At 40.6% G+C, this 27,299-nt stretch overlaps 1 protein-coding gene and 1 non-coding gene across 2 annotated transcripts; one reads left to right on the top strand and one right to left on the bottom strand.

The window, feature by feature from the left end:
- Positions 1–7,412: 7,412 nt before the first annotated feature.
- Positions 7,413–7,517, bottom strand: LOC145593220 (small nucleolar RNA R71). The gene has a single exon (XR_014102593.1). It is a non-coding gene; the product is annotated as a small nucleolar RNA R71 (small nucleolar RNA).
- A 5,947-nt stretch (positions 7,518–13,464) lies between these two features.
- Positions 13,465–18,016, top strand: LOC145590781 (uncharacterized). Its single transcript, XM_081647180.1, has 2 exons — positions 13,465–15,998; positions 17,444–18,016. The coding sequence occupies exon 1, from the start codon at positions 14,407–14,409 to the stop codon at positions 15,514–15,516; it is 1,110 nt and encodes a 369-aa protein (XP_081503306.1). The 5' UTR covers positions 13,465–14,406; the 3' UTR covers positions 15,517–15,998; positions 17,444–18,016.
- Positions 18,017–27,299: the final 9,283 nt, after the last annotated feature.

Genomic DNA, 27,299 nt, shown 5'->3' with positions numbered 1-27,299 from the left:
ATGGTTGCCAAGTGAGTGATAGATCGCATGATTGGGATTGCCCACACTTATCCAAACAAAATTCAATAAAAATCCAGAGTAAAAAAATAAACAAAATAAAGTTCAAAAGTCAGAAACCTCAAGCATAAAAAAACCAAGATTCAAATGCAAGATTGCACACCTTTGGGGCTTACTTTAGGTCTTGAGCTTTTATCCTTTCTTCTTCAACCTTTAGCCTAACACTGTTACAACCCTTCAAAACACCACTTTGAGGTGTACACATACTTGTGCAAGGTTCAGCTAGATCTACATTCGACCTAATTCCTAATGGAGACGTAAGCAACCTCACATTGGGGTGCAGCCGTAATAAAAATGCATTCATATTCATACATGATCATATCAAGGAATCTCCAATGCTCATTCCTATCCATTTAGAGCTAGACTTGGGGGCTTAATCCCTACTTCATTAGCCTACCCAGCCTAAGAGTCACCATCATTTGGCTCATGTTCTAAAAATATTTCTCCACACCCTTAGCTTTTCCAGCCTAACATTAGTGTCACTTTCACACACGTCACACATACATAGCCAAATAATCCTTCCCTTAGGAACCCTTTGTCATGAAATCTTAACACAACTTTGAAGCACACCTTGTCATCTTAGAGTCATTCATTACTCATAACCATCATTGCATCACAAAGTATGAAGTGCTTAGCCTCCGTGCCTAAGTTACCCAAATACATTCATCAATTGAGATAGCCTAGGATTATCAATCCTTGCATCATCAGATACCACATCAATGCAGGCACTTGATTAAGCTCATTCAACATGCACCATCGCTTGATTCATTCTTTTCATCTCCTTTTCCATTTTGAGGAAGTTCAAAAACTTCGTTTTCACCTACACTTCACCTTGATTCATTTTCACGTTTTTCTTTTTCGGGAGAAAGCCGGTACCCTCCACAAAAATGAAGAATTTTTTTTGCTTTTCTGCATTTTCAAGTAACACGAGCATAGTTGAGTCATGTCGTTTCATCACATTGAGTCGAGTCTACACATCGAGTCGTGTCATACCACATCGAGTTGAGTCTGCATATACGTGTCATATCAAAACACATTGAGTCGCACAATGAGTCAAGTAAAACCAAGCCTTGGGTCAACCTCAAGAAATTTATAAACATGAGCAAAGTTCTATAGTCCAAAATATAGATGTAGGTACACTAAGTCCTTAACGGACGAGCAACCTTTACAAAAGATTCGAAGCAATTTGATTGAGCACAAATGAGAAAAATACGAGCAACCCCGGAAAAAGGAAGAAGAAAGGGTTTAAATCCGGAAAAATGCAAAAATATCGCGACGCGATGCACCCATTGCGACGAGATGAGATCGGGAGTTGCACAATGCGTCTTTAGTTGCTAGCGATGGACTATATGGGTCCTGTAAATGGATAATGTAGTCCACATTTAAGTGTACTGTCAAAGCTTTTTGGTACAACATTTAGCCTCTAAGTGATTGATTTGATTAGTAATCGGCTCGATTACAGTTTTGATTGATGATCGACCTGATGACGATCATATTTTGATTACACATTGAGAGAAAATCTTTGAAATTACACCTTTGATTAATAATCAGCCCGATTACAACTTGATTGATGATTGGCCTGATGACGACCACATTATTGATTGAATATTGATTGAGTACATTTGAGAATCGATTGAGAACATTTGAGTAGTGATTGATTATGATCACTAAGAATTCCTAGGATGGAATATTTCTACGTAAATCAATTTGAAGACTCAGAGAATCTTAAGATATGGTTCTTACGATGAATTTTCCAAAGCTGGAAAGGTTTACTACTTCTCGGAGTAAAGATAAGAAAATTTGAAGACTTGAGATGAAAGAGTTTTCGATAGGGTGCTCTAAGATTAAAGGGTTTGTAAATTAATTTGAGAAGAGCGGTTTGATATGAAGTGGTCTTTGATAGCTTTTGCTATGATTGGGGAGGTTATAATTTTATTTGAGAAGGGCGGTTCAAGATGAAGCGGTCTTCTATAGCTTTTGCTATGATTGGGGAGGTTATCATTTGATTTGAGAATAGTGGTTCGTGATGAAGCGGTCTTTGGTAGCTTTCGCTATGATTGGGGAGGTTATCATTTGATTTGAGAGGAGCGGTTTGAGATGAAGCGGTCTTCAATGATGTTCACTATGATTGTGGAGGTTGTCACTTTGATTTGAGGGGAGCGGTTCGTGATCAAGCAGTCTTCAATAGCTTTTGCTATGATTGAGGAGGTTATCATTTGATTTGAGAAGAGTGGTTCGTGATAAAGCAGTTTTCGACGGCGTTCACTTTGATTGTGGAGGTTGTCACCTTGATTTTAGTAGTTTTTCACGTGATGCGGTAATCTTCGATGGCTTTCACTAAGATTGTGGAGGTTGTCAAACTAGATAAATTTAATTCAACACGATGTCACCCAGAGGCGTGTGCTCGACGGTGCAAGATACGCGTTTCTAACTCCTTTATTTGTTTAACTAACGTTGGTTTGCAGGTATCAGCGTTACAAGAATGATTTAGGATCTCAGAACATTCTGAATCATTCTCTGTCGATCTACTTTGACTTTTGTTTTCGAAACTAATGTTTCTCCAAACTCAGTCAAAGTGGGGGCTTTTGTAGACACCTTATTATGTCTCCCCAAAACCCAAACCCAGTGATGAGTATCTTTCACGTCTTTGATCATCGAGTAAGGTGAAATGTTGAAGAGTCTTGTGAATTTCTTCTTTTCTAATCCCCTTTCTAAAAATGTTTTAACTTAAAATCATTCATTTCGTGTCCTATTTATGAAAAATATCCAATTCAATTTATTTTGGTCCATAATCTGGGTCTAATAATTATGTAGTTGAATAGGGTTTGAAATGAGCTTTCCAACGATATATTATACGCCCAAATCCGAGTTATAATGAGGAAGTTATGGCCAAAATACTAAACTGGGCCCAACCCGAACTTTATATATATGCAGACCCAATGATCAAGTGGAGGGTCTATTAATCTTAAATTATAATTCTAAAATCATCAGGATTTATCTTAAGCATCTAGAGTTAACTAGAAGGTTGTTTTGAGTCATAAATCCATTAGGATTAATTATTACCTTCTAGAATCTTCTAAAAGGTTCCTTGTTTTGAAAAGATAATGATTAAGAATTTTATTTCGGATAAAACATGTGTTTTTAATAGTTGTAATTCTGATAAAATAAGGATAAGTACGAATATTCAACTAACCCAATTTGATTAGAAGTCGGATTCCGTACGAATCTTATCTTCTGAAAACTATCGCATAGCAATATTCCCATCGCGACGCGATGAATCCATCGCCACGCGATGAAAGTTGTTTTATTCATGATGGAATTTAGATCGTTTTTTTATCTTTTCGGTCGTTTTTTTCTCTATAATTAGGGTAGATTTCCTCCGTTTTCATTCACCAACAATCATCATCTCTTCTCCTCTTTAATTTAAAGCTTTTTCTTTCTTTCTCTCTCTTGATCTTCTAAGACTAGCCTAAACACATCACAAACACACACCATACGTCCTTTGCGAGACTCTAATACACCAAGCCAAGCTCGAAGATGCCTTCGCCCACGACATGAAAGGTTGATATTTCTGAGGGTTTGGCCCAAATCCATATTTCAATTATTACTTAAATTATTGTTTGATTTAATATTTTATTGAAGGTTACTAATGTGTGTATTCTTTTAATAGAAAGGAGTACGAGGCTTCAAAGTGAGTAATTCAATTGCTCTATTCCTTTAGAAAGCATTCTTAGAATAATATTATGATTCCTAGTATCATGTTATGATGCTTTTATTGCTTTCTAGTATCATGTTAGGGTTAAAGCTTTGATCCTTATTATTTAGTGACATGCTAGGATTTGTTATTAATCATGTTAGTATCATGTCTAGGATCTTGCTAATATTATTATGCTTTAATGAGATTTTTATGATGATGATTGTTGTGTCAATATTATTATATATGTTTCTTGATGATATTATTGTTATTGCTTGATCACGCCTTTTCTGCAGGTTTAAAGGGAATTTGTACTTGAAATCACACGTCTAATAAGATAATTAATAATTTGATTTATGCTAATATGATTTTAATTCAATTGATCGCCAATAATAGATTTATCTGTGCATTAATAATCAACCAACGTAGACTAAAAATGCTTAGGATTAATTTATTGTATGTATGTTGATCGGAAAGCGCACATGAATATGATTATGATAAAGCAGAGGCCTATTTAGGGCGGGTTCAATCTCTTTTAGGTTGGATTCGTAACATCATCCCCGAATATCCAGTCATGGTTTCGGACCACTATGGAGTTAGCGATCTTTGTGATCGTGAATTGGGTGTAACCTTCACACCCGTCGACGGTTACCAAGTTCCTAAAACTTGTTGGCGACTCTTTTGCTCTACCTTCTTTCCCTTTGGACGTCACCATGTTTAAATGCATGATCACAGTAGGGCTCAAAGTTGAGTTTTGAAATATTCCCTATAGTAACAAAGTATATGTTCAACACAAACTATTTGGTGCGGGCACCCGCACCCAAGTGTTCGTGCAGGAAGAGACAAAGATGACAATGAAACAACAACGATGTTGAAGACGATAAGAAAATGGCATGCGGTGGTTTTGTTTATTAGTATATGTGTTTCGGAAAGTCGTTTCATTATACTGTCTTGTTATTCTTTAAATCAAACTACCCTCAATTTTATTTCCCTAATTTTATTTTTCCAGAAAACCCTAATTTTTTCACCTTAATTACTAATTTTAACTGCATGGGTACAACCTTCTTCATCATCATCCCATGCTACGTTCACAAGATCAGCTAAATTATTTATTCTCTATTTCGATTTTTTTTCAAGTAATTTCTAGAATGGTTTTGGGTTCCTTTCCTTAAAAGAAAGGTTTAAAGGGGGGGTAAGGGGGTTGCAGTAGTAGTTATGGTGTGCCAAGTAGCAAGTCAGACAAGATTTCGAGCTTTGAAACACAAAAATGGAGTTGTTGGCCATCATAGTTAGTTTGGTTTGTTCTTCTTTTCTTGTTTAATAGTCAAGTTAGGAGTGTGATGAGTGGCATTTATGCCACAATTTAGTGCTCTTTTTACGGGTTTTCCCTCCCATTAGTAGCTTGTTTGCCCCCTTTTTCTCTCCTTTTTGTTCTTCTTTTCTTTGTTTGCCTTTCTCCTTGTTTTCTTGGTTTCTGTTTTGTAGGAATCAAGGCATTGGAAGAAGAGCAATTCACCCCCAAAAATCCCCTGTGTGTGGGCGTGCATCACTGTGAGAACCCGCGCAGGAAGGCCTCAAGAACAGAACTCAAACAGAAGGTTTTGCGCGCCTTGTACGCGCCCTGCATGCGGGCGCGCGCCTTTAATATGTGCGGGCGCGCAGCCCTGGGAGAACCCGCACAAGACAGCAGCAGAAGCAGAGCCAAAACAGAGAGTAGTGTGCGCCTTGTGCGCGCCTAGTGTGCGGGCGCACACTATTCAAGCGCGAGCGCGCAGTATTGCTGGGAGAAGGCGCGCATCCATGGGTCTAATTCCCCGTACCCACAATATCTGCGCGGGCGCACAGTATATATGCGCGGGCGCGCACCGCTGAGTTTTAGTTTTTTATATTTCGTATTTTTGTATCTTTTAAGGGACCTATATATATAGGTCGTAAGGGAGATTAGTGGAGCATCTAGCCTTATCTTAGAAGACAATTAAACCCTAATCTTATAGAGAGAAAGTGTAGTATTACTCAAGTTATCTTCATGTATGCAACTTTGGTTCAAGTTTCATTTCAATCAATCAAGCAACTTTGCAAGTTTTAATCTTTCTACCATTGCCTACTTAGTAATCTCTAATCCTTTCTCTTAGCTTAGTTTATTTGCACTCTAGTTGTTTATTTCTATCTATTTTGTGGATTGACATCTTTGGTATTTTCATTGTTTTTTATCATGTTTGCTTCCATGTCTATTTTGTTTTCATTTAGTTTTATCATCATGTTTAATCTCCCTTCTCTAGGCTAATTTCTTAGCTAGGGGAAGGGGGTGGAAAATATGTGTTGAATGTTGGATGAATGATGATGGTTGGATTGAATACATGCCTTAAATTGATGAAAGATTTGATTTTTAATGTCTTGAGATTATTGTTGCACTTTATTTGATTGCCTTCTAGTTTAAATGCATGAAAATGATTTGAACTAGATTAAGATCACCTCTATTTTGATGATTGCATGAAAATGAGTTGTTAAAATAGAGTTTTATGATTTGTGCCTCTTTATTCTCTTGATTTTGCTAGTGTCTAATAGGATGCATGAGAATGATTCTATTAGCATAGGGCTTTTTCATTGATTTGCCTAGACTATTGCATGAGAATGAATTGTTTAGGTAGGATCTTGTGTTCTTTGGCATGTTCTTCATGATAACTATCATTATTCACCTCTTTCTAATCATGTTTGACACCCTCGTACCCCTAGCATCGTTCTCTCTTGATTTTTAATCTTCTTTATATTTGCTTGTTTGTAGTCTTAGTGCTTTTTATCCAAAAACCAACAAAATTATCCTTTCCTTGACTCTTGCTTAGTGAATTTGATATTTACCTTGCATGCTTCCTTTGGGTTCGACCCTATACTTACCCCTATATTTGTATTAGGGTAGTTTAGGTTATAAGTAGTTAATTTGATTTGGGTTGGTAGTCCCAACGACCTACTCAACCCCGACCAAATTTTGGCGCCGTTGCCGGGGAAGCGGCTTGTTTGGTGTCTAATTTGCTTTTGTTAGAGTAATTTTAATTGCTTTCTTTTTGTTTTGTTTTGTTCTATCATACTTGTCATCGCTAATTGTTTAATTAGCTTTGGTGAATGCTTAGAAGATCTCAAGGACCACCTACCCATCAAATTGATCAAGAAATCAACCGAACTTTAAGACAAATCCGTAGGCTTTTTCAAGAAGAAGGAAGAGGACTTGGTGCTATAATTGATAGTGGAAGTGATTCTTACTCTTCTAGTTCGCAAAGTGAGTCAATGGCGGGACAAGAAGATGATGTTTTATTTCGTGAGTTTGGAAATCCGGAGGATTATGAGCTCACGGGAGGGATTTTGTTACCCGTCACGGAGACTAACTTCACAATTCATCCCCAATATACAAGAATGGTTCAATCGGAGCAATTTTCGTGTTCTACAAGTGAAGATCCCATAGAGCACCTTGATAGATTCCTTGAGCTATGTGCCATGATTCAAACCAACCAAGTTTCTCAAGAGTACATCCGGATGCATTTATTTCGACAATCTCTTTCGGGTAGAACAAAGAAGTGGTTGAAGCAAGTGAAGCCTAACTCACTCACATCTTGGAAGGAGGTAGTTAAGGCATTCTTGAAGAGGTTCATTTCCGAGGAGAAGACCGCCGAGATGAGAAGGAAGATTGCATCATTTGAACAAGAAGCGGATGAGAGTCTTAATGAAGCTTGGGAGCGGTTCAAAGAGTTGGTACAAGCATGTCCTCACCATGAATACAATCAAAGTTTGCTCATGAGATTTTTCTACGATGGTTTGGAGCCCATGTCTAGAGCCAACTTGGATGCGGGGGCGGGTGGTCAACTAATCAAGATCCCTCAAAATCAAGTGGAAGCAACAATCGAGGAGGTAGCAAAGAACTACTCTTGGGGAGGTAGGAGAAGGAGTGCACCGAAGAAAGGTGGGATGTATGAATTGGAGAAGGTCGATCAATTGCAACATCAAATTGAGCAACTCACAAAAGGGCTTTCAAAGTTGAACACAAGTGTTAATGCAAGCTCAAGTGGTGGAGCAAGCTCTTCTCAAGTCAACTCTTTTTCATGTCAAAATTGTGGAGGAACAAACCACGATACATCTTATTGTGGAGGGTTGAGCCCCGAGCATGTGGCGGCATACAACACAAGACCAGACGGTTTTAGAGGAGGTGGTGGTGGAGTATCTTGGAGACAACCACCACCCGGGTTTGCATCTCAACCTCAACAATGGGGCCAACAAGCTCAACCTTCTTACAATTCCAACCCCCAATACCAAAATCCACCTCCATCTCAAAACCAAAACCCAAGAGGAAGCTACCCTAGGAACAACCAATACAACAACCAAAACCAATACAACAATCAAACCCAAGGGCCCCAGAGAAATCAAGAACAAGCACCTCAAGCGGAGCCAACACCCACACAACTCCTTCAAGCCATGCACGCACAAATGCAAACTTTTGGGCAACAAATGCAAGAAATAAGGGCTCACAACAAGATGGTTGATTCACAATTAGCTCAATTGGCCGAGAGGGCTCCTTTCAATTCACCATCAACTCTACCCGGACAACCACAACCTAACCCTTCTCATAACCAAAAATCCGATACATGCAAGGCAATCACTTTGAGGTCAGGAACTTCCTGTGATGGTCCAAGTGAGGGGGATAGTGAGGGAAAGAAGGGAGGAGAAGAGAGTGTGAATGAAGATAGGAGAGGTGAGGAGGAAAAATTTGATGAGGTCAAAGGAAGTTCGGAGAAAAAGAAGCTCAACAACGAGAAGACAACTTCAATTCCTAGTGAGACTAGGAACCTTGATGGACCGGTTCCTTTTCCAAGTAGGCTTGCGGAGAGGAAGTTGAATGACAAGTTTGTAAAATTTCTAAGTGTGATGAAGAACTTGCACATCAATCTCCCTTTTCTTGAAGTAGTGACACAAATGCCATCTTACTCCAAATTTCTCAAGGACATCCTCACCAACAAAAGGAAGCTCAATGATGAGCTTATCACCCTTCCACACCAAGTGAGTGCTCTTGTTCAACATAAAATGCCCAAGAAGGAGAAAGATCCGGGGAGTTTCACTTTGCCGGTGAAAATTGGGAACATGGAAGCTAGGGGTGCATTGGCCGATCTTGGAGCAAGTGTTAGTCTAATCCCCTTATCCATTGCTCAAAAACTCAATATTGAGATGATCCCTACAAGGAAGACCATTCAACTAGCCGACCGCTCGGTGAAGTTACCTTGTGGAGAACTTGAGGATGTTCCAATTCAAGTGGGACACATCTATGTGCCTTGTGACTTTGTAGTGATGGACATGGAGGAAGATGTGGATACACCCTTGATCTTGGGTCGGAAATCTCTCAAGACTTTGGGGGCGGTCATCAATTGCAAAAACAACATAATCACATGTGAAGTGGCCGATGAGAAGATAGTTTTTGAGTTCTCAAAGTTGCTAAAGACCCCTATGGTCGAAAAATGCTACCGTGTTGATGTTGTGAATGAGGAGTTGGACCGTTTGGGAAGGGTTATGATGAAGCCTCAAGATCCAATTGTGGAAGCTCTAACATGCAATGAAGAGTTCCACTCTCAAGAAGCCAAAGAATTTGTCATGGCAATGGAGGAATCCTCAAAGGAGGAAGTTGATGAACAAGGCAAGATCGAACTTGAATCAATGGAGGAAAAATCGGAGGAGAGTTCCCAGCCTCCTCCCAAGGTAGAACTCAAGCCCCTCCCACCTTCTTTGAAATATGCTTTTCTTGATAAGGAGGAAAAATACCCTATTATTGTCAATGCTACCCTTGATGAACTTAATTTGAAAAAATTGCTTGATGTTTTGAGAAAATATAAGGATGTGATAGGGTATAGCATTGATGATATCAAGGGAATTAGTCCTTCTCTTTGCATGCATCGTATTCATCTTGAGGATGATCATTCCACCTCCATTGAACCTCAAAGGAGGTTGAACCCCAACCTCCAAGAGGTTGTCAAGAAAGAAATTTTGAAGCTACGTGAGGCGGGCATCATCTATGCTATCTCCGATAGCAAGTGGGTGAGCCCGGTTCATGTGGTTCCCAAAAAGGGTGGAATGACCATTGTCAAGAATGAAAAGGGAGAGGAAATCTCCACCCGGACGGTGACCGGGTGGAGAATGTGTATTGATTATAGGAGATTGAACAAAAACACCAAGAAAGATCATTTTCCTCTCCCTTTCATGGACCAAATGCTTGAAAGGCTTTCTCACCACGCTTTCTTTTGCTTCTTGGATGGATATTCCGGATTTTTCCATATCCCTATCCATCCAAGCGATCAAGAGAAAACTACTTTCACATGTCCATATGGGACATTTGCATACCGAAGAATGCCATTCGGATTATGCAATGCTCCCTCTACTTTTCAACGATGCATGACTTCTATTTTCTCCGAAATGCTTGAAAAAGAAATTGAGGTTTTCATGGATGATTTTAGTGTTGGTGGCTCGTCTTTTGACACTTGTCTTTTTAACCTTGAAAGAGTTTTGCAAAGGTGTCAAGAGACGAGTTTAATGTTGAATTGGGAAAAGTGCCATTTTATGGTCGAGGAGGGCATTGTCCTCGGTCATAAAGTTTCAAAAAATGGCATTGAGGTTGATCCGGACAAAGTTTCGGTGATTGAGAGATTGCCCCCTCCTACTTCCGTCACGGGAGTACGTGCTTTTCTTGGGCATGCCGGTTTCTACCGGAGGTTTATAAAAGATTTATCCTCAATCGCCAAACCTTTGACCGAATTACTCAAGAAAGATGTTGTTTTGAGCTAATGTGCGATGCGAGTGATTTTGCAGTAGGTGCCGTCCTTGGTCAAAAGAAGGAAGGAAGATCATGTGTCATCTACTATGCAAGTAGAACTCTAGATGAAGCTCAAAAGAACTATACAACAACGGAGAAGGATATGCTAGCCGTGGTCTTTGCATTTGACAAATTCCGATCCTATCTCATATGTTCCAAAGTCATCGTGTACACGGACCATATCACGGTGCGATACCTCATGACTAAAAAGGAAGCGAAGCCTCGCTTGATCCAGTGGGTTATCTCTCTTCAAGATTTTCACATGGAAATGAGAGATAAAAAGGGAGCGGAGAATTATGTAGAGGATCATTTGTCAAGGCTTCCATTTGAAAACAAGGAGGTTGTTCCGATCAATGATGAGATAGGGATCGAAGCTCTAATGGCTATGGTAGCGTCTTCTACACCTTGGTATGCCGATATTGCCAACTACCTTGTTTGTGGAGTAGTGCCTCCGGAATTCTCCTCTCAACAAAGGAAAAAGTTCTTCAAAGAAGTGAGGAGATATTTTTGGAATGATCCCTACCTTTTTAAGCAATGTGGTGACGGTCTATTTAGGAAATGTGTCCCCGACCATGAAATTGAGGGGGTCCTTGAGCATTGTCACTCACTACCATGTGGGGGACATGGTGGTGTTGACAAGACGGTAGCGAAAATTTCCCAATCTCTACTTTGGTGGCCTTCAATGCACAAGGATACTCACAAATTCATCATGCAATGTGACCGATGCCAAAGAAGTGGTGGCATCACTAAGAGGGACGAGATGCCTCAACAAGGTATTCTAGAGGTAGAGCCTTTCGATGTGTGGGGAGTGGATTTTATGGGTCCGTTCGTTTCTTCATGTGGGAACCTTTACATCTTGGTAGCGGTTGACTATGTGACGAAGTGGATAGAAGCTATACCCTCTCCTACCAATCACCACAAAGTTGTTCTCAAGCTTCTCAGGAAGATAATTTTTCCTAGGTTTGGGGTACCAAGGGTTCTAATCAGTGACGGAGGGTCTCATTTCGCCAAAAAGCAATTGGAAGCTCTCCTCAAGAAATATGGTGTTCATCACAAGGTCGGTCTACCCTACCATCCTCAAAAGCAAGGGCAAGTGGAAGTGTCAAATCGAGAAATCAAGAATGTCCTCGAGAGGATGGTAAACAAATCAAGGAAAGATTGGTCCCTAAAGCTTGACGATACTCTTTGGGCTCTTCGAACGGCATACAAGACTCCCATTGGTACAACCCCCTATAGGTTGGTGTATGGGAAGGCTTGCCACTTGCTGGTCGAGCTAGAATACAAAGCTTGGTGGGCCATCAAAGAGCTAAACATGGATTTGTCGTTGGCGGGTGAAAAGAGGTTGTTGAAGCTCAACGAGCTCGAGGAGCTTAGAGATGATGCCTATGAAAACTCAAGAGTCTACAAGGAGAAGACGAAAAAGTGGCACGACCAACATATCCGGAACAAGAGCTTCAAAGTTGGGGACAAAGTCTTACTCTTCAACTCAAGGCGTCGTTTGTTCCCGGGCAAGCTCAAATCCAAGTGGTCGGGGCCTTTCGTTGTATCAAAGACCACTCCCTATGGTTCTTTTGAGTTGGATGCCGACGGAAACAAATTCATGGTGAACGGCTCTCGTTTGAAGCACTATTTCTGCAAGGAGGAAGTTGGTGTGATTGAGTGTTTGAGGCTAGACCCTTTGGGTCCAAAGCCACCCTTTTGAATGGATTTTCATCATGGTCAAGCTAATGACCTTATAAAGAAGCGCTCCCGAGAGGCAACCCGGCTTTTGAATCCTTTTCTTTACTTTTTTCTATGTTTTTGGTAGGTTGTTTGTTTGATTTTTGTCTTATGGTTTCCGTTTTCCTCTATTCTTGTAGGCACTTGCATCTTTGGTGCGTGTTTGGAGGGAATTGGGAGGCCGTTTGGTGTTATATATGGAGCTAAGTTGGGGTTTGGAGTCTAGGAAGTGAGTGAGGAGCATTAAGGAAGAAAATATTGATGAAGACCCTGTGCGCGGGCGCGCAGGCCTGGGAGAACCCGCGCACAGGGAAGCTCACAAACAGAATCTGGCAGAAACATTTGCGCGCCTTGTGCGCGACATCTGCGCGGGCGCGCAGAAGAGGGGTGTGCGGGCGCGCAGGCCTGGGAGAACCCGCACAGATTCAAAGGCAAAAATTCCAGATTTTGGCAGAAAGTTTTGCGCGACGTGCGTGCGACATCTGCGCGGGCGCGCAGTTCAACTGCGCGGGCGTGCAATATACCTGCGCGGGCGCGCAGATCTGGGTTTATCGGGGCTTAAGTCCTCCTTTTCCGATTATTTCATCACTTTCTCACCATCCCTCACGAATTCTTACTCTCTCTCCTCAAGAACTCAAGCCCTAATTTCCCAAATCCCCTCTAACCTCACTTATTTCCTTGAAATCTCATCAAATCCTTTACATTCCCTCACTTTTCTCACAAATTCATCACTTTCCCCTCCCAAAATCATCCATTTTTCACCAAATTCGTGGTGGTTCTTTGGTGGTCGAGGTGGTGGTGCGTGAGGCTCTTGGAGGTCTTCAAGCTCTTCAATTGTGGTATAATCCTAATCCTTGAGTACTTTATAGTCTTAATTCATTAGATGAGATCATGTTTTAGGATTGTTAAGCAAGAATTGAGCTTGTATGAATTTTGTGTGATTTCGAGATAGTTTAGCTTATAATTGTGGATTTTGTTGAGAATTTTTTGGTGATTTGTAAGTATTGTTGATGAATATTGTTGTTTGCATGAAATTTGGCTAGCAATTACTTGACCTGGATATTGAGAATTGTGTGAGTGATCACTAGCTTGATTTTGAGTATTGAAAATTGTTAATGCATGTGAGATTGAAAATGTATGTTGATTGAGAGTTTTTTATGATCGATTTTGAAATTTGCCTAGTGATTCTCTCTTTAGTGATTGAGTATTGCAAATTTTGGCCTGGATTAATGTTGTTCATAGTTGTTTCTTTCTTGTGATATTTGTGTCTTGGAAAGTTGTTGCTCCTAACCCCTTTTCAGATAACAAAATCAAAGGCTTCAATTGTTGTTGTTGTTGTGGGAAGGATTTGGTACTCTTGAGTGTTGGAATCACTCCGTGGTGTTCTCGGTATCTCTTTCGGTTGTTGAGTAAAGTTGGTGAAGATGAGTGGTAGGAGAAGGAGTAGAAAGGAGCCTAGAATATCAGTTGATGAACCCCAACCCTCCTCTCAAAATCTAAACCAAGCACAATCCTCTCTTCCCACCTTAAAATTTGTGAACCGACACCATGCTCCCATCCATCAAACACTCCTCAAACGCAAGCTTAACCCCACCCGACACTACTATCAACGCTCAATGCGTGACTTGGGGATAGATGAGGACCTTCTGCCCCTTCTTGATAACCTTGGGATGAGTGAGTTCATCCAACACCAATACCCAACCTTCAAGGAACCCACCTACGAGTTCCTAGCTTCCTTTGAGAAGGAACCCGTTGGAAACAACGAGTTCCAAATCTCCTTCCAACTCTTCAATGCCCGCCATGTCATCTCTCTTCGGCGTCTAAATGAACTCCTAGACTTTAACCCCGACGCCGATCTTCTTGCCCCATCCACCGAGCTCTTCCCCGAGTACGACGCTTTCTGTTGGTGGCGGACAATTACCGACATGGATGAGTGTAGTACTCGGTGGCTAGCCAAATTATCCATCCGGTACTCCGCATCCTACACCGCATCTTGGTGTTTGCGGTGTTCAACAAACAGGACTTGAGCAAGCTCTCTCATGAAGAACTCTTCACTCTTTGGGTCGCCACAAAGGAGGAGTTGAGTGGGCGGCTCAACATGGGGTACTGGTTTGTGCTATGTTGTGAGGCAATCAAAAATGGGAACAAGACGGGAGAGATTGCCCTAGGTGGGATGATAACAAGGATTGCCTCGAAGCTAGGGGGTGAGGTTCTTTTCCCTTTTTGCACAAGGGTGGGAAAAGATAGAGATATGTTCGTGGACATCTCATACATGCGGAAGTTGGTCTTCATCCAACCGACCGAGGATGTAAACAACTTCCACGATTGGTGCGTTGAGAGGGAGCACCATTGCATTCTTCCATACCCGAGCCGCACTTCCTTGGAGAGGAACACAAGGAATGTGTGGAAGATTCCTAAGGACAATGGTGTCCTTCCCAACGCTCTTGGAGGTGAGCGAAACATGATCGTCCGCGAGTGGCATCAACAACAACAACAACAACAACAACAACAACAACAATTCCAACAACAACAGCAATTTCAACAACAACAGTTTCATCAACAACAACAACAACAACAACAAGGGTTTCAACTACAAGGTTTTCAATATGGGGAGGGATCCCAAGGTTTGCGCGTCCCCTCCTCTAGCGAGGGAGGTATGGCCTCTTCCTCTTCTTCTTTTAACCTTGAGCGTGCCTTCCAAAACCTTTCAATGCAAGTAAACCGGTTGACGGAGGCCGCCGATGGGTACTCGGTTTACAATGCCAACATTTATGATTGGCATGTAAACCAAGGGCACTTTGACCCACCGGTGAACTATCCGTATTTTCCGCCCCAACAGGGGCCGGTTCCTTCTTACGAGGAACCGCATGTTGACGGCACACCCCGTCAACCGGTTTGGCCCTATTGGTCCGGGCCTTCATCTCAAGGGGCCCCCCGAGTGAACTACCCCACCTCTGAGGGGTACGATTACAAGGCACCGGGGGGGTGTGATTACCGTGGGGACCCCAACTACCCCATGTACACATCCGAGCCTCTTGAGATGCCCTCTCCCTTCGACCCTCTTCCGGACTACCAACAAGAGTTGTACCGGAACCGTGGTTTTCCACCGGGTTACACCGGTGGTTGGGACTCCCATGGCCCTCCTATCGACGTCGACTACGAGTGGCGTCCATATGGAGAGGGCTCTAGTTCTCACATGGAGGACTAGGGCCCTCGGGCCGAGTTTAGCCTTTCCTCCCACCCCATTTTCCACTTTGTTCAAACCGAGGACGATTTTCCGTTCAAGTGTGGGGGGGTGCTTATTTATTGTTTCATTCAAGGGCTTTGTTCTTATGGGGCGCAATTTTGGGCCAATAGGTGTCTTTTTGGAAGGTTCCTTCCCCTCTTTTCAAAAAAATGATGATGATGATGCTTTTAATGAAACCTTGTGTTGTTTTGGCTCCCGTTTTTTCGAAAATCCAAATTCCCCTTTAATCCAAACATTTTCCTCTTTTCTTTGTTCTTTTTCTTTAGTAGTTTCTTTTCTCTATTTTGTTTTCTCCTTATTTCTTTGTATATATTTCTCTTGCTACTAACCAAATATTTGCCGAGTTGTTTTGGACTTTGACATTTTGTAGGGCTTATTGGCGCATTCCCCAAATTTTTCCGAGCAATGGAGTTTCAACGATTGTGGATTTGCGTTTGCTAAGCGTAATTGGGTGACAAATTCTCCTTCTCAACTCTTAAAATATTTGATTGGTTGCATAGCTTAGGTTAGTTTAGGAAGGAGTTGAATGGTTTGAGGTTGTTTGATTTGATTCTAAGGAACCTGGGATCGTTGATGTTGTATTCAACGATCATTATATGTCGATTGGGATTTATATGATTTACATGCCTCATTTATGAACCTTTTTTATTTCTTCCTTTTTCTTTGTGTGTTGCTTTTCTTCTTTCTTTTATGTGACATTCACGATCATGACAAGTGAAAAATTTTTGAAAATTGAGAATTTGCTCGTTCATTTGGACATGTGGCCCTATATGCTTTTGTTATGACATATTTTTGAATGCTTACCTTCCTAGTTGAAGAGGGTCTTCACGGTTTGAGAGTGCTTAGGGTTGAACTAGACACATTTTAAGCTAAGGTAGCCCGGTTTAGAACTCTTGAGGACGTTTGAACCCCTAGTTCACGGGAAAGTGGTAAGATGGTGTTGCTCTCCGTAGTGAATAGGATTCCCTTGGTTGGTATTTGCTTATTTTCATATCCCATGTGAGCGTTTATTGTTCAAGCCTCCATCACTTTTGTTGAGCGGCATTTTGGATCCTTAACTATGCGTGTCTTAATCCTTGTGTTGGTTTCTAGCTCCCAAGACCGTGATCATATAACTCTAGAGCAGGAAGAGGGCATCTCTTCTCACTTTTCTTTGTTTTCCTTGTGTTTTGTTACAAATTGGGTTCTTATTTTTACATATACCTTCTTGCTAGCCATGTTGAGCCTTATTTCCCCTTTCTTGGTTAAACCACATTACAAACCTAGCGGCCTATGTTCTACCAACCCTTGTAGTTAGTGAAGCATCGGTTTGTGAGGTTCGAGTTTGAGAGTCTTGGTTTTAAGCAAGGAAGTTGTGCAATTTGGTTCGAATGAGGTCTTGAAAGTCTATTCATGAAAAAGTGTGCGAAAGGTTTGGCAAGGGATGAATTGAAGCTAGCGGAGGGAACGTGGACCGTCTTGGATGGGGCTAGGGCGGAGGATGAAATCATTAGTTCTCTATGCTTAGCTTAGGTTTGTCTCTTTCAACCTTGAGCATCTTATAGCGTGTTTTCCCTCTTGAATTGAGAAAGGTAGGTATTCTTTGATCAATGTCATTATATTTGAGTCCGAATTGAGCATTTCTCACCATGGTACTTGATTGATTTTCTTAAACCTTGTCATGTTGTGTTTGTTATGTATGTTGTCTTTTGCCTTGGTTTCCTTTGCTTGAGGACAAGCAAGAAGCAAGTGTGGGGGAATTTGATGAGTGGCATTTATGCCACAATTTAGTGCTCTTTTTACGGGTTTTCCCTCCCATTTGTAGCTTGTTTGCCCCCTTTTTCTCTCCTTTTTGTTCTTCTTTTCTTTGTTTGCCTTTCTCCTTGTTTTCTTTGTTTCTGTTTTGTAGGAATCAAGGCATTGGAAGAAGAGCAATTCACCCCCAAAAATCCCCTGTATGCGGGCGCGCATCACTGTGAGAACCGGCGCAGGAAGGCCTCAAGAACAGAACTCAAACAGAAGGTTTTGCGCGCGCCTTTGATATGTGCGGGCGCGCAGCCCTGGGAGAACCCGCACAAGGCAGCAGCAGAAACAGAGCCAAAACAGAGAGTAGTGTGCGCCTTGTGCGCGCCTAGTGTGCGGGCGCACACTATTCAAGCGCGAGCGCACAGTATTGCTGGGAGAAGGCGCGCATCCATGGGTCTAATTCCCCGTACCCACAGATCTGCGGGCGCACAAGATCTGTGAGGGCGCACGCACAATATCTGCGCGGGCGCGCACCGCTGAGTTTCAGTTTTTTTTATTTCGTATTTTTGTATCTTTTAAGGGACCTATATATATAGGTCGTAGGGGAGATTAGTGGAGCATCTAGCCTTATCTTAGACAATTAAACCCTAATCTTATAGAGAGAAAGTGTAGTATTACTCAAGTTATCTTCATGTATGCAACTTTGGTTCAAGTTTCATTTCAATCAATCAAGCAACTTGGCAAGTTTTAATCTTTCTACCATTGCCTACTTAGTAATCTCTAATCCTTTCTCTTAGCTTAATTTATTTGCACTCTAGTTGTTTATTTCTATCTATTTTGTGGATTGACATCTTTGGTATTTTCATTGTTTTTGATCATGTTTGCTTCCATGTCTATTTTGTTTTCATTTAGTTTTATCATCATGTTTAATCTCCCTTCTCTAAGCTAATTTCTTAGCTAGGGGAAGGGGGTGGAAAATATGTGTTGAATGTTGGATGAATGATGATGGTTGGATTGAATACATGCCTTAAATTGATGAAAGATTTGATTTTTAATGTCTTGAGATTATTGTTGCACTTTATTTGATTGCCTTCTAGTTTAAATGCATGAAAATGATTTGAACTAGATTAAGATCACCTCTATTTTGATGATTGCATGAAAATGAGTTGTTAAAATAGAGTTTTATGATTTGTGCCTCTTTATTCTCTTGATTTTGCTAGTGTCTAATAGGATGCATGAGAATGATTCTATTAGCATAGGGCTTTTTCATTGATTTGCCTAGACTATTGCATGAGAATGAATTGTTTAGGTAGGATCTTGTGTTCTGTGGCATGTTCTTCATGATAACTATCATTATTCACCTCTTTCTAATCATGTTTGACACCCTCGTACCCCTAGCGTCGTTCTCTCTTGATTTTTAATCTTCTTTATATTTTCTTGTTTGTAGTCTTAGTGCTTTTTATCCAAAAACCAACAAAATTATCCTTTCCTTGACTCTTGCTTAGTGAATTTGATATTTACCTTGCATGCTTCCTTTGGGTTCGACCCTATACTTACCCCTATATTTGTATTAGGGTAGTTTAGGTTATAAGTAGTTTATTTGATTTGGGTTGGTAGTCCCAACGACCTACCCAACCCCGATCAAATTTTGGCACCGTTGCCGGGGAAGCGGCTTGTTTGGTGTCTAATTTGCTTTTGTTAGAGTAATTTTAATTGCTTTCTTTTTGTTTTGTTTTGTTCTATCATACTTGTCATTGCTAATTGTTTGCTTAGCTTTGGTGAATGCTTAGAAGATCTCAAGGACATATTGGTAGATAACACGGCTGAACATGCGATGTTATCCTTTATCGATGGATACACAGGTTATAACCAAATTCTAATGGCAAAGGAAGACGAAGAAAAGACATGCTTTATTACCCCTTGGGGTACGTATTTCTATACAGTCATGCCATTTAGTCTAAAACATGCAGGAGCTACGTACCAAAGAACTCTTACGACTCTCTTGCATGATATGATGCATAAAGAAATAGAAGTATATATGGATGACATGATCATGAAGTCTAAAGATAGAATAGGACACATAAAAGCTTTACGCAAATTCTTCACTCGCATAAAAGAATATAAAATGCAATTGAATCCACAAAAATGTGCCTTCGGATTGACTTCCGGCAAGTTACTCAGATACGTAATAAGCACACGTGGTATTGAGATCGATCCTTCCAAAATAAAGGCAATTGTTGATATGCCTACCCCTCGAACAGAAAAAGTAATTAGGGGGTTCCTTGGCAAACTACAATACATTAGTCGATTCATCAATAAGTTGACAATGACTTGTGAGCCAATATTCAAAAAACTGAAAAAAGAAGAAAACATGAATGGGACGATCAATGCCAAGAGGCCTTTGAGAAAGTCAAAGACTACCTCAAAAGTCCACCAGTTTTAGCACCACCAGTACCCAAACTACCTCTTAGGCTATACATTACCGTTACAGACACGGCCACAGGAGCCATGTTAGCACAAGAGGTAGAAAAAGTAGAGCGTGCAATACACTATATAAGTAAAAAATTCATTCAATATGAAACAAAGTATAACACCTTGGAAAAAACAAGTCTAGCGTTAGTGTGGGCAACCAAAAAATTACGACAGTATATGCTACCCCACACCACTCGTGTAATTTTGCAACATAATCCGATAAAGTATTTGTTTGAACAACCACCCATAAAAGGAAGAATATCCAAATGGTTTGTAATGTTGGCCGAATTTGAACTAAAATATATTCCTGAAAAATCAATAAAAGGAGAAGTAATATCCGATTTTCTGGCTCAACATCCTATTCAAACAAGTCATGCAGAAACTACTCATCTTCCGATGAAGACATTTTCATGACACAAGATGACAAGTGGGTAATGTACTTTGACAGTGCATCCAATCAAAAAGGATGTGGTGTAGGAGTGTTACTCATAAGTTCAGAGGGAGCACATACTCCAATCTCTGCCAAACTAGACTTTAAGGCTACTAATAATGCCGCGGAACGTGAAGCGTGCATTATTGGATTAGAAGCAGCAGCTAGCATGGGTGTGCAGAAATTATAGGTATATGGAGATTCAAGTTTGATAATAAATCATATACTTAAAAATGGAAAATTAAAAACTCCCCAATGATATTATACCAAGCACACCTAGAGCAACTCATCGAGCATATTGATTATATTGACTACAAATATCTTTCAAGGGATGAGAATCAGTTTGCTGATACGCTAGCAAAATTAGCCTTAATGATCCAGATCACTTAAATATGATGCCATTATGCGTTGATAGAAGAAGTGAACCAGATTATTGCAACGTAATAGAGGAAATAAATGACATCAAAGGAGAAAATCCTTGGTATGATCATATCCTCCAATACATTACTCATGGCACATATACTGCAAATAGTTCATCGAAAGACCCCTGAGCTTTGAGAACGCTCGCAGCCCAATATGGTTTAGTAAATGGTCAAATATACAAAAAGGGACCCAATGGTCAAAGCTTATTGTGTATAGACCAACCTGAATCCACACGCCTTATGGAGGATACTAACAAAGGCGTTTGTGGACCTCACATGAATAGAAAAATGCTTGCTAAAATAATCTCGTGACAAGGGTACTTTTGGTCCACAATGGAACATGATTGCATACAATATGTCAAAAAATGTCCAGATTGCCAAATGTTCGCTAATTTACAACACCTCCCACTATCCGAACTATATAACCTCACTTCTCCTTAGCCCTTTTCAACTAGGGAATTGACATAATTGGTAAAATTTCTCCAACAAGAGTAGGAGGACACGAGTATGTACTAGTAGCCATCGATTACTTTACCAAGTGGATTGAGGCCGCTTCTTACGTTAACATCACTTCTAAACATGTCGCAAAGTTTCTTCAATGAAACATATTTTGCAGATATGGAGTTCCACATGAACTAATTAGTGACCAAAGATCCCAATTCAAAGCGGAAGTTGAGACCGTCTTAGCTCGTTATAAGGTAAAACATCATCATTCGTCTCCATATAGACCCCAAATGAATGGAGCAGTAGAATAGGCGAATAAAAATATAACAGTCATCATTAAGAAAATGGCAGAAAATTATAAAGACTGGCCGAACAAACTACACTTCGCCCTATGGGGTTATAGAACATCCATACGAACATCAATAGGAGTAACTCCATACTCCTTAGTTTTCGGCGTGGACGCAGTTCAGAAATACCATCCCTACGCATCGTACTCGAAAGTAAGCTACCGGAAGCCAAATGGGTACGAGCAAGGTATGAAAAGCTTTTATTCCTCGATGAACGAAGATTAAAAGTTTTGCATAATGTACAAGTCTACCAACGACGCATCGCGCTACACTTTAACAAACGGGTATGACCCCGTAATATTAAAGAAGGTGACTTTGTACTAAAAGAGGTTAGGGGTCCACCAACCGATCCAAGAGGGAAATTTAAACCCTAATTGGATATGACCATACTGTGTAATTGAAATTCTATCAGGAGGAGTCGTTCGATTAATGGATATTGGTTGCGATGAAATCCGTCAACTAATAAACATTGATCGACTTTAAAAGTATTACATATAAAAAATCCGGATAAACTCGTTCATTCATAATTAATAATCATATTTCTTAGCATTCAAATAAAGATTCTAAGTGTTATGCACTTTATCGAATCACACAGTAAAGCTCATAACACTGGGGGGATAATCAAAAAATATATACCATTCCAAGTGTTCAGATTTTTTCAAATTTCACGAAAAAGATCTTCACACTTGGGGGGTAATAATGATTAAAAAAATAATAAAAAATTTTTTAACGCTCGTAGCACATGAGTCACGCGCAACTAAATGAGTTGCACGCGGATGTCACGCGTAACAAAATGAGTCGCTCGCGACAGGCACGTGTAACCTTGGATGTTGAGCGTGCCATCTGATGACGAACTACGAACCCAGGATATTTTTCGCTTCAATAAATATTGATTTTTACTGGCGATTAAATTAAGGGCATTTCCAAGCATTATGTGTACTCGGAAAACAACAAAATTAAACTTTGATTTAAATTATTTAAACAAAGTTTGATTAATTTTTCATTTAATTTCTACAAAAGGATTAAAGAAAAATACTAAATAAAAATAATATAACTTCGCAAAGAACTACGCAAAGACCTGATTTCGTAATACAATACGTAGGATATCTTTTTGATTCTGTCATATAAATAAATAAAAAAAAAGAGCTCATTTTTATTCCAAAGAAGATTCAAAGACATCAAAGAACTAGATAATAAATAAAAAATAACATAGTAGTGATTACACTTTATTCAAAAAAAAAATTAAAAATACTAATATTGTGTAACACCCTAAGGTTTTACTATATCCTCAATCGTCACAATCAAAGGAGGAGTAGTTTCCATTGCAGTACTCTCAGCAACCTAAGAGCTTTCTCCTTCTGTCTGCTTTTTTACCCAAACATTGTTTTTTAATTTAGGTATAGGGGCCCTTTCAACTCTTTTTCCCTTATCTTTAGCATTGGATAGAGTCTTCTTACGGGGATTTGATGAAGGTTCTTTATGTTGGGGTTTGGTGTGTCCGACTCACCGCGATAAAAAACCCAAAACCAAGACCGCACTCGCAATAAATAAAACCACAAACATAATTAACTTAATGACAAGATTAAGATAATAATTATACCTTTGACGCGTGCTTCGCCCAACCTCGAGGGGCTCTTACTTCGAAAGCTAATCTCGAAAATACGACGACCTCCAATGGAAGTCCACCCACAACTCGAACACCGACTAGGTCCAATGCCTTGGAGTTAGCAAGGCCCGACCGAAACCCGAGTAATTGAGTTCAAAGGTTTTCACAATGGTGATGCCTTTTTCAACTTTTGAGTTCAAAGGTTTTCACTACTAGTGATGCCTTTTTCAACTCTTACTCAAGTGATTTTTCCAATACCCCAACTTGGGTATTTATAGGGAAAATCATGAGTGTGAAAAGCTCTCCCATCAATGTGGGAGAATTTGATTTTCCCATTTTATTTTAAAGCTAAAATAAAATTAATAGTCAAACTAGTAATAAATCAACAAGTGGCAAGTTCATATGAGAGGTTAGGTAAGGACCATTTGGAAGAGGGGGGGACCAAACTTGCTCCCCACTCCCTCTCCCAAAATCGGCCAACACAACACCTCACTAACCTCTCACCTTGCGCCACATGGCACCCACACTTGGGCATCAAGGCACCCAAGGTGGGTTGCCTTGCGCTGTCGTCCATGCTTCGGCCAGCAAGCCATGCATTGCTTGCGGGCTGCTAGGCCGAGGCCCAGCTTGCTAGGCAGCACTCAATGGCCCAGCCATGCTGCTGCTAGCTGTTGCGGGCTGGCGCGCCTAGCGTGCTAACTGCTGCGGCTTGCTGCTGCGGCATGGCTGCTAGCCAATGCACGCACAAGGCAGCGCCCAACAATGCAATGCAATGCTAGCATTGGTGCGATAGCACGCACCAGCCAGCCTAGGCTTGGCTTGGTGCGCATGCCAGCCACCATGCTAGGCCATATGCCCCTAGCACTCAGTTTGCTTGGGGCATTCCGATGCTAGGGGTATTTTGGTCTTTGTTGATTTATTATTATTTTCACGTCTCGTCTTTTACTATTTTCGACTCGACTTCCGACGCTCGATTTCGACGCTCCAAGCTCGAATTTTCGACGTCTAAATATTAATTACTCGGTCGACTTATTAATTAATTCCTAATTAATTCGTCCCTTCGGCTCGTTAGTTGCTTGGGTGTGACCCGAAGGGTTCAGTCAAGATTAAGTTGTAATATTAATTATGCATTAATATTACTGATCGGAAGCGACCTCCACCCAGGTATTCCGATCACTTGACCTCACTGAAAAATTAGCTTTCTAATAATTTCAAACCCCTTATCGGAATAATACACTTGTTCGAAGGACACTATTCCTTTCACTTTAATCTTTATTCCTTATTGTGCGGGTTTTGGAGCAACCTTCCTCTTATGTTCTCTTGAACGAGCCTTAGGTGATGAGGAGAAGTCTAATTTTCTTCTCACTCCTTTGTTTTAACCACTAGGAGTAGTTGTGGCCGATTGCACCAAAGGTTTGGGTGGATTGCGAGCCGAGGCGGGTTGATTTTGTTGACGAGCTTTGTTTAGCTCTCCCTTATCCACCACATTCATCCGAGCCTTGTAAAAGGAAGAGAGTACTATGCTTTCCGTAGGATTTTGCACCACCCACTTAGGGAGACTAGACCAATGTTCCATCCAACGTGGGATCCTTTCGGCCTTAAAAGTCACATCCTTGGAAGAATCATAGTCTTGTGGGGGAATAATTTGCTTCATCCCATACTATCTCATTACCCTGCAAGGAAAGATGTAAGTAGTACTAGAAAGGCCTAAAAGCCTAATGTAGGGACAATTGAAACTATTCCCGATCATACTACTTATGTTCCACCAAGGAATCACAAAGTGTATGTTGGGAACTCCGTGACAGAAAAAAGACGTTCATTCTTCTTCATTCTTATGTTTGTAAAGAATGAAACGACCACGGAACATCCTTACTCAGTTAACCTCAAGATTTTGTGGCTGATAAACAATCCGCAAGCGCTCCATGAGCTAAATCTAAAACGAAAAAGAAAAAAAAATAGCTCGCGGCATTACGACAGCAGGTGGCGCGCGCACCAGCCGCGCGCATCCTGGTAGATTGCGCTGGTCAGACCAGCGCAACTTCCAGAGTTGCGCTAATTTACGATGAAAAAAAAAACATACGTGTAATAGGAGTGGACTCCCCGTGAAACCATTCTCGTTTGGATCTCCTCTAAGACAATTCAAGCAAAGTACGGTTTTCGCCAAAACCAATGGAGAAGGTGAATGGCATCCCTCTATTTGCTCTACTATGGACACCATTGAATAATCCCCATGTTCTTTGCCTGTCCTAAGTAAACAATTGACAACAACACAAAAACACAAAGCACGAATTTTAAAACATTGTTTAGTCAAGTTGTCACGAGCAGCGACGAAGTGTTCAATAAATTGAATTAAATTCACGCCTTCTTTTGTCCCAATTTTGGCCATATCATTGTCATTAAAGCCAAAGAATCATTGAAACGATGGTTTCGAATCTAACAAGGTAGGGGCATACGTCACAGGGAGAGTATTTGCAGGGAAGCCTAGTAGAGCCTCAAACTCACCAGGTAATGGGACAATTTCATCCCCCTTAAAAAGAAAAAGATGGTGGTTCGAGTCCCAATGATTAACTGTAGCATGGAGGAAATCAAAATTTATGTTGAGTTGCATATAACTTAATAGGGGGTCAAGGTGATATATTTTAAAGGCTAACTTATCCTCAGTAGATAGGGAAGTGACCCGTTGTTTCAAACGTTGCTCAAACGTTTTCACCATTGTTCAAACAAAAGAAAAAAAGAACGATAAAAAAAGAGAGAGCAACATTTGTCTTTATGAATAATACTATCAACGAATGAATGTCAGATGATCAAAAGCCTACATGAAACCCCGTTTAAATAGATCCAAATGGGATAATTTTTTAGCAATTTTCTCCCAAAGGGAAGTTCACCCGTAGGTGGCACGCGATTAGCGAGTTGCGTCCGCTAGCCGCGCGCAACTGATTTACATGGGCGCGACACCCGCGTGTAACTCATCCAGTTGCGCACGCCCTATTCTGTCGCGACATGTTGGTTGGTTTATTTCCGTATTTCGAACTACCAAATAATGGAATATCAACAAAATCTTATGACTAATCCATACGCTTGCCTTTGACAGTATTGTTTCCTTTCTTTATTCTTCTTTTACATTTTATTTTCTTTTTTTTCTCCTTTTTTTTCTTAACTTCCTTGTTATTTCTTTTTATTTATTTTATTTTCTTTTAAGTTCTTTTTTTTCTTTCCTCCTTTTTTCTTCCCCCTTTGTTTTTCTTTTGGTTTTTTCTTTTTCTTTTCTTTTCTTTTCTCGTTATTTTTTCTAGGGGGGTAAGTCGGGAACCCTTTCCCTCCCTCGAAAATTTTTTTCGTTTTTAAATACTTATGGAAATAAAAAATATATGATATGTACAAAAAAATCTGTCATATGTACAACAGTAAAAATAAAAAAAATGTACATTTTCCATAAGGAAAAAAAATATATAAAATGGAAGTCAAGACGCTTGGCGGCTCCCAGACGGCTGCTGTACATCCTACAAAATCCAAAACAAAGTTTAATACACGCATGTGTAATAACTTTGATAAAAAAATAATAAAATAAGACTTATCGCAACCATTCGATGATCACGGAATGACAAAGCCACGAGGGTTCTCCGATAAATAGCTCGGAAAGCACGCATAGACCTCACCATGTCGTTCACGGTCTCCCGCGGAACCTGTTCCAAAAGTAATAACAAACAAAGGACAATTATTAAAAATGTACATGATATACGAAAAAGAAAGGATATACATGTACAAAATAAACATATCGACTCAACCGTCTCTGGTACAAAAGGTATGTCCTCATCCTCCGCCGCCAAAAATGTCTCACGAATTACCGACCCAAAAGCGTCGGTATACGTCACCTCTGTCGTAGAAGGTAACCAACCACCCAGATCGACTCGCTCAAATATATACAATAAAAAGAGTCAAAGTTCCGAACAAAAGAAAAAGAAGAGAAAAAAAATGCTAACCGGGACAAAAGCTGGGAAAGGAGTCAGCCTGGATGCAACAAACGCTGGGTAAGACACATCCGTTAGCACCAACTGCTCCGCTGGATAACCAAGGATCACTTGAGCATCCGGATTGGAGGATCCGTAGGAACCAAAGGCTCCTCTGCGCAAACTGCCAGAGAACACACTCGCCTAAAAACCAGGCGTTTGTCCTCTGAATCACAGAAAGTCCCTAATAAAGGCCCGAAAACGGCAGCGAAACTGCGCCTGCTCGAACGGCCTCAGGGACCCCGACGATCAAACTCCAAGGACGGAGATCGACCTACAAAACACAATCAC

The sequence above is a fragment of the Chenopodium album genome, chromosome 18 (assembly GCF_948465745.1).
Source record: "Chenopodium album chromosome 18, dcCheAlbu1.1, whole genome shotgun sequence".
NCBI classification, from domain to species: Eukaryota; Viridiplantae; Streptophyta; class Magnoliopsida; order Caryophyllales; family Amaranthaceae; genus Chenopodium; species Chenopodium album.
This window is presented reverse-complemented; position numbering and strand designations above follow the sequence as displayed.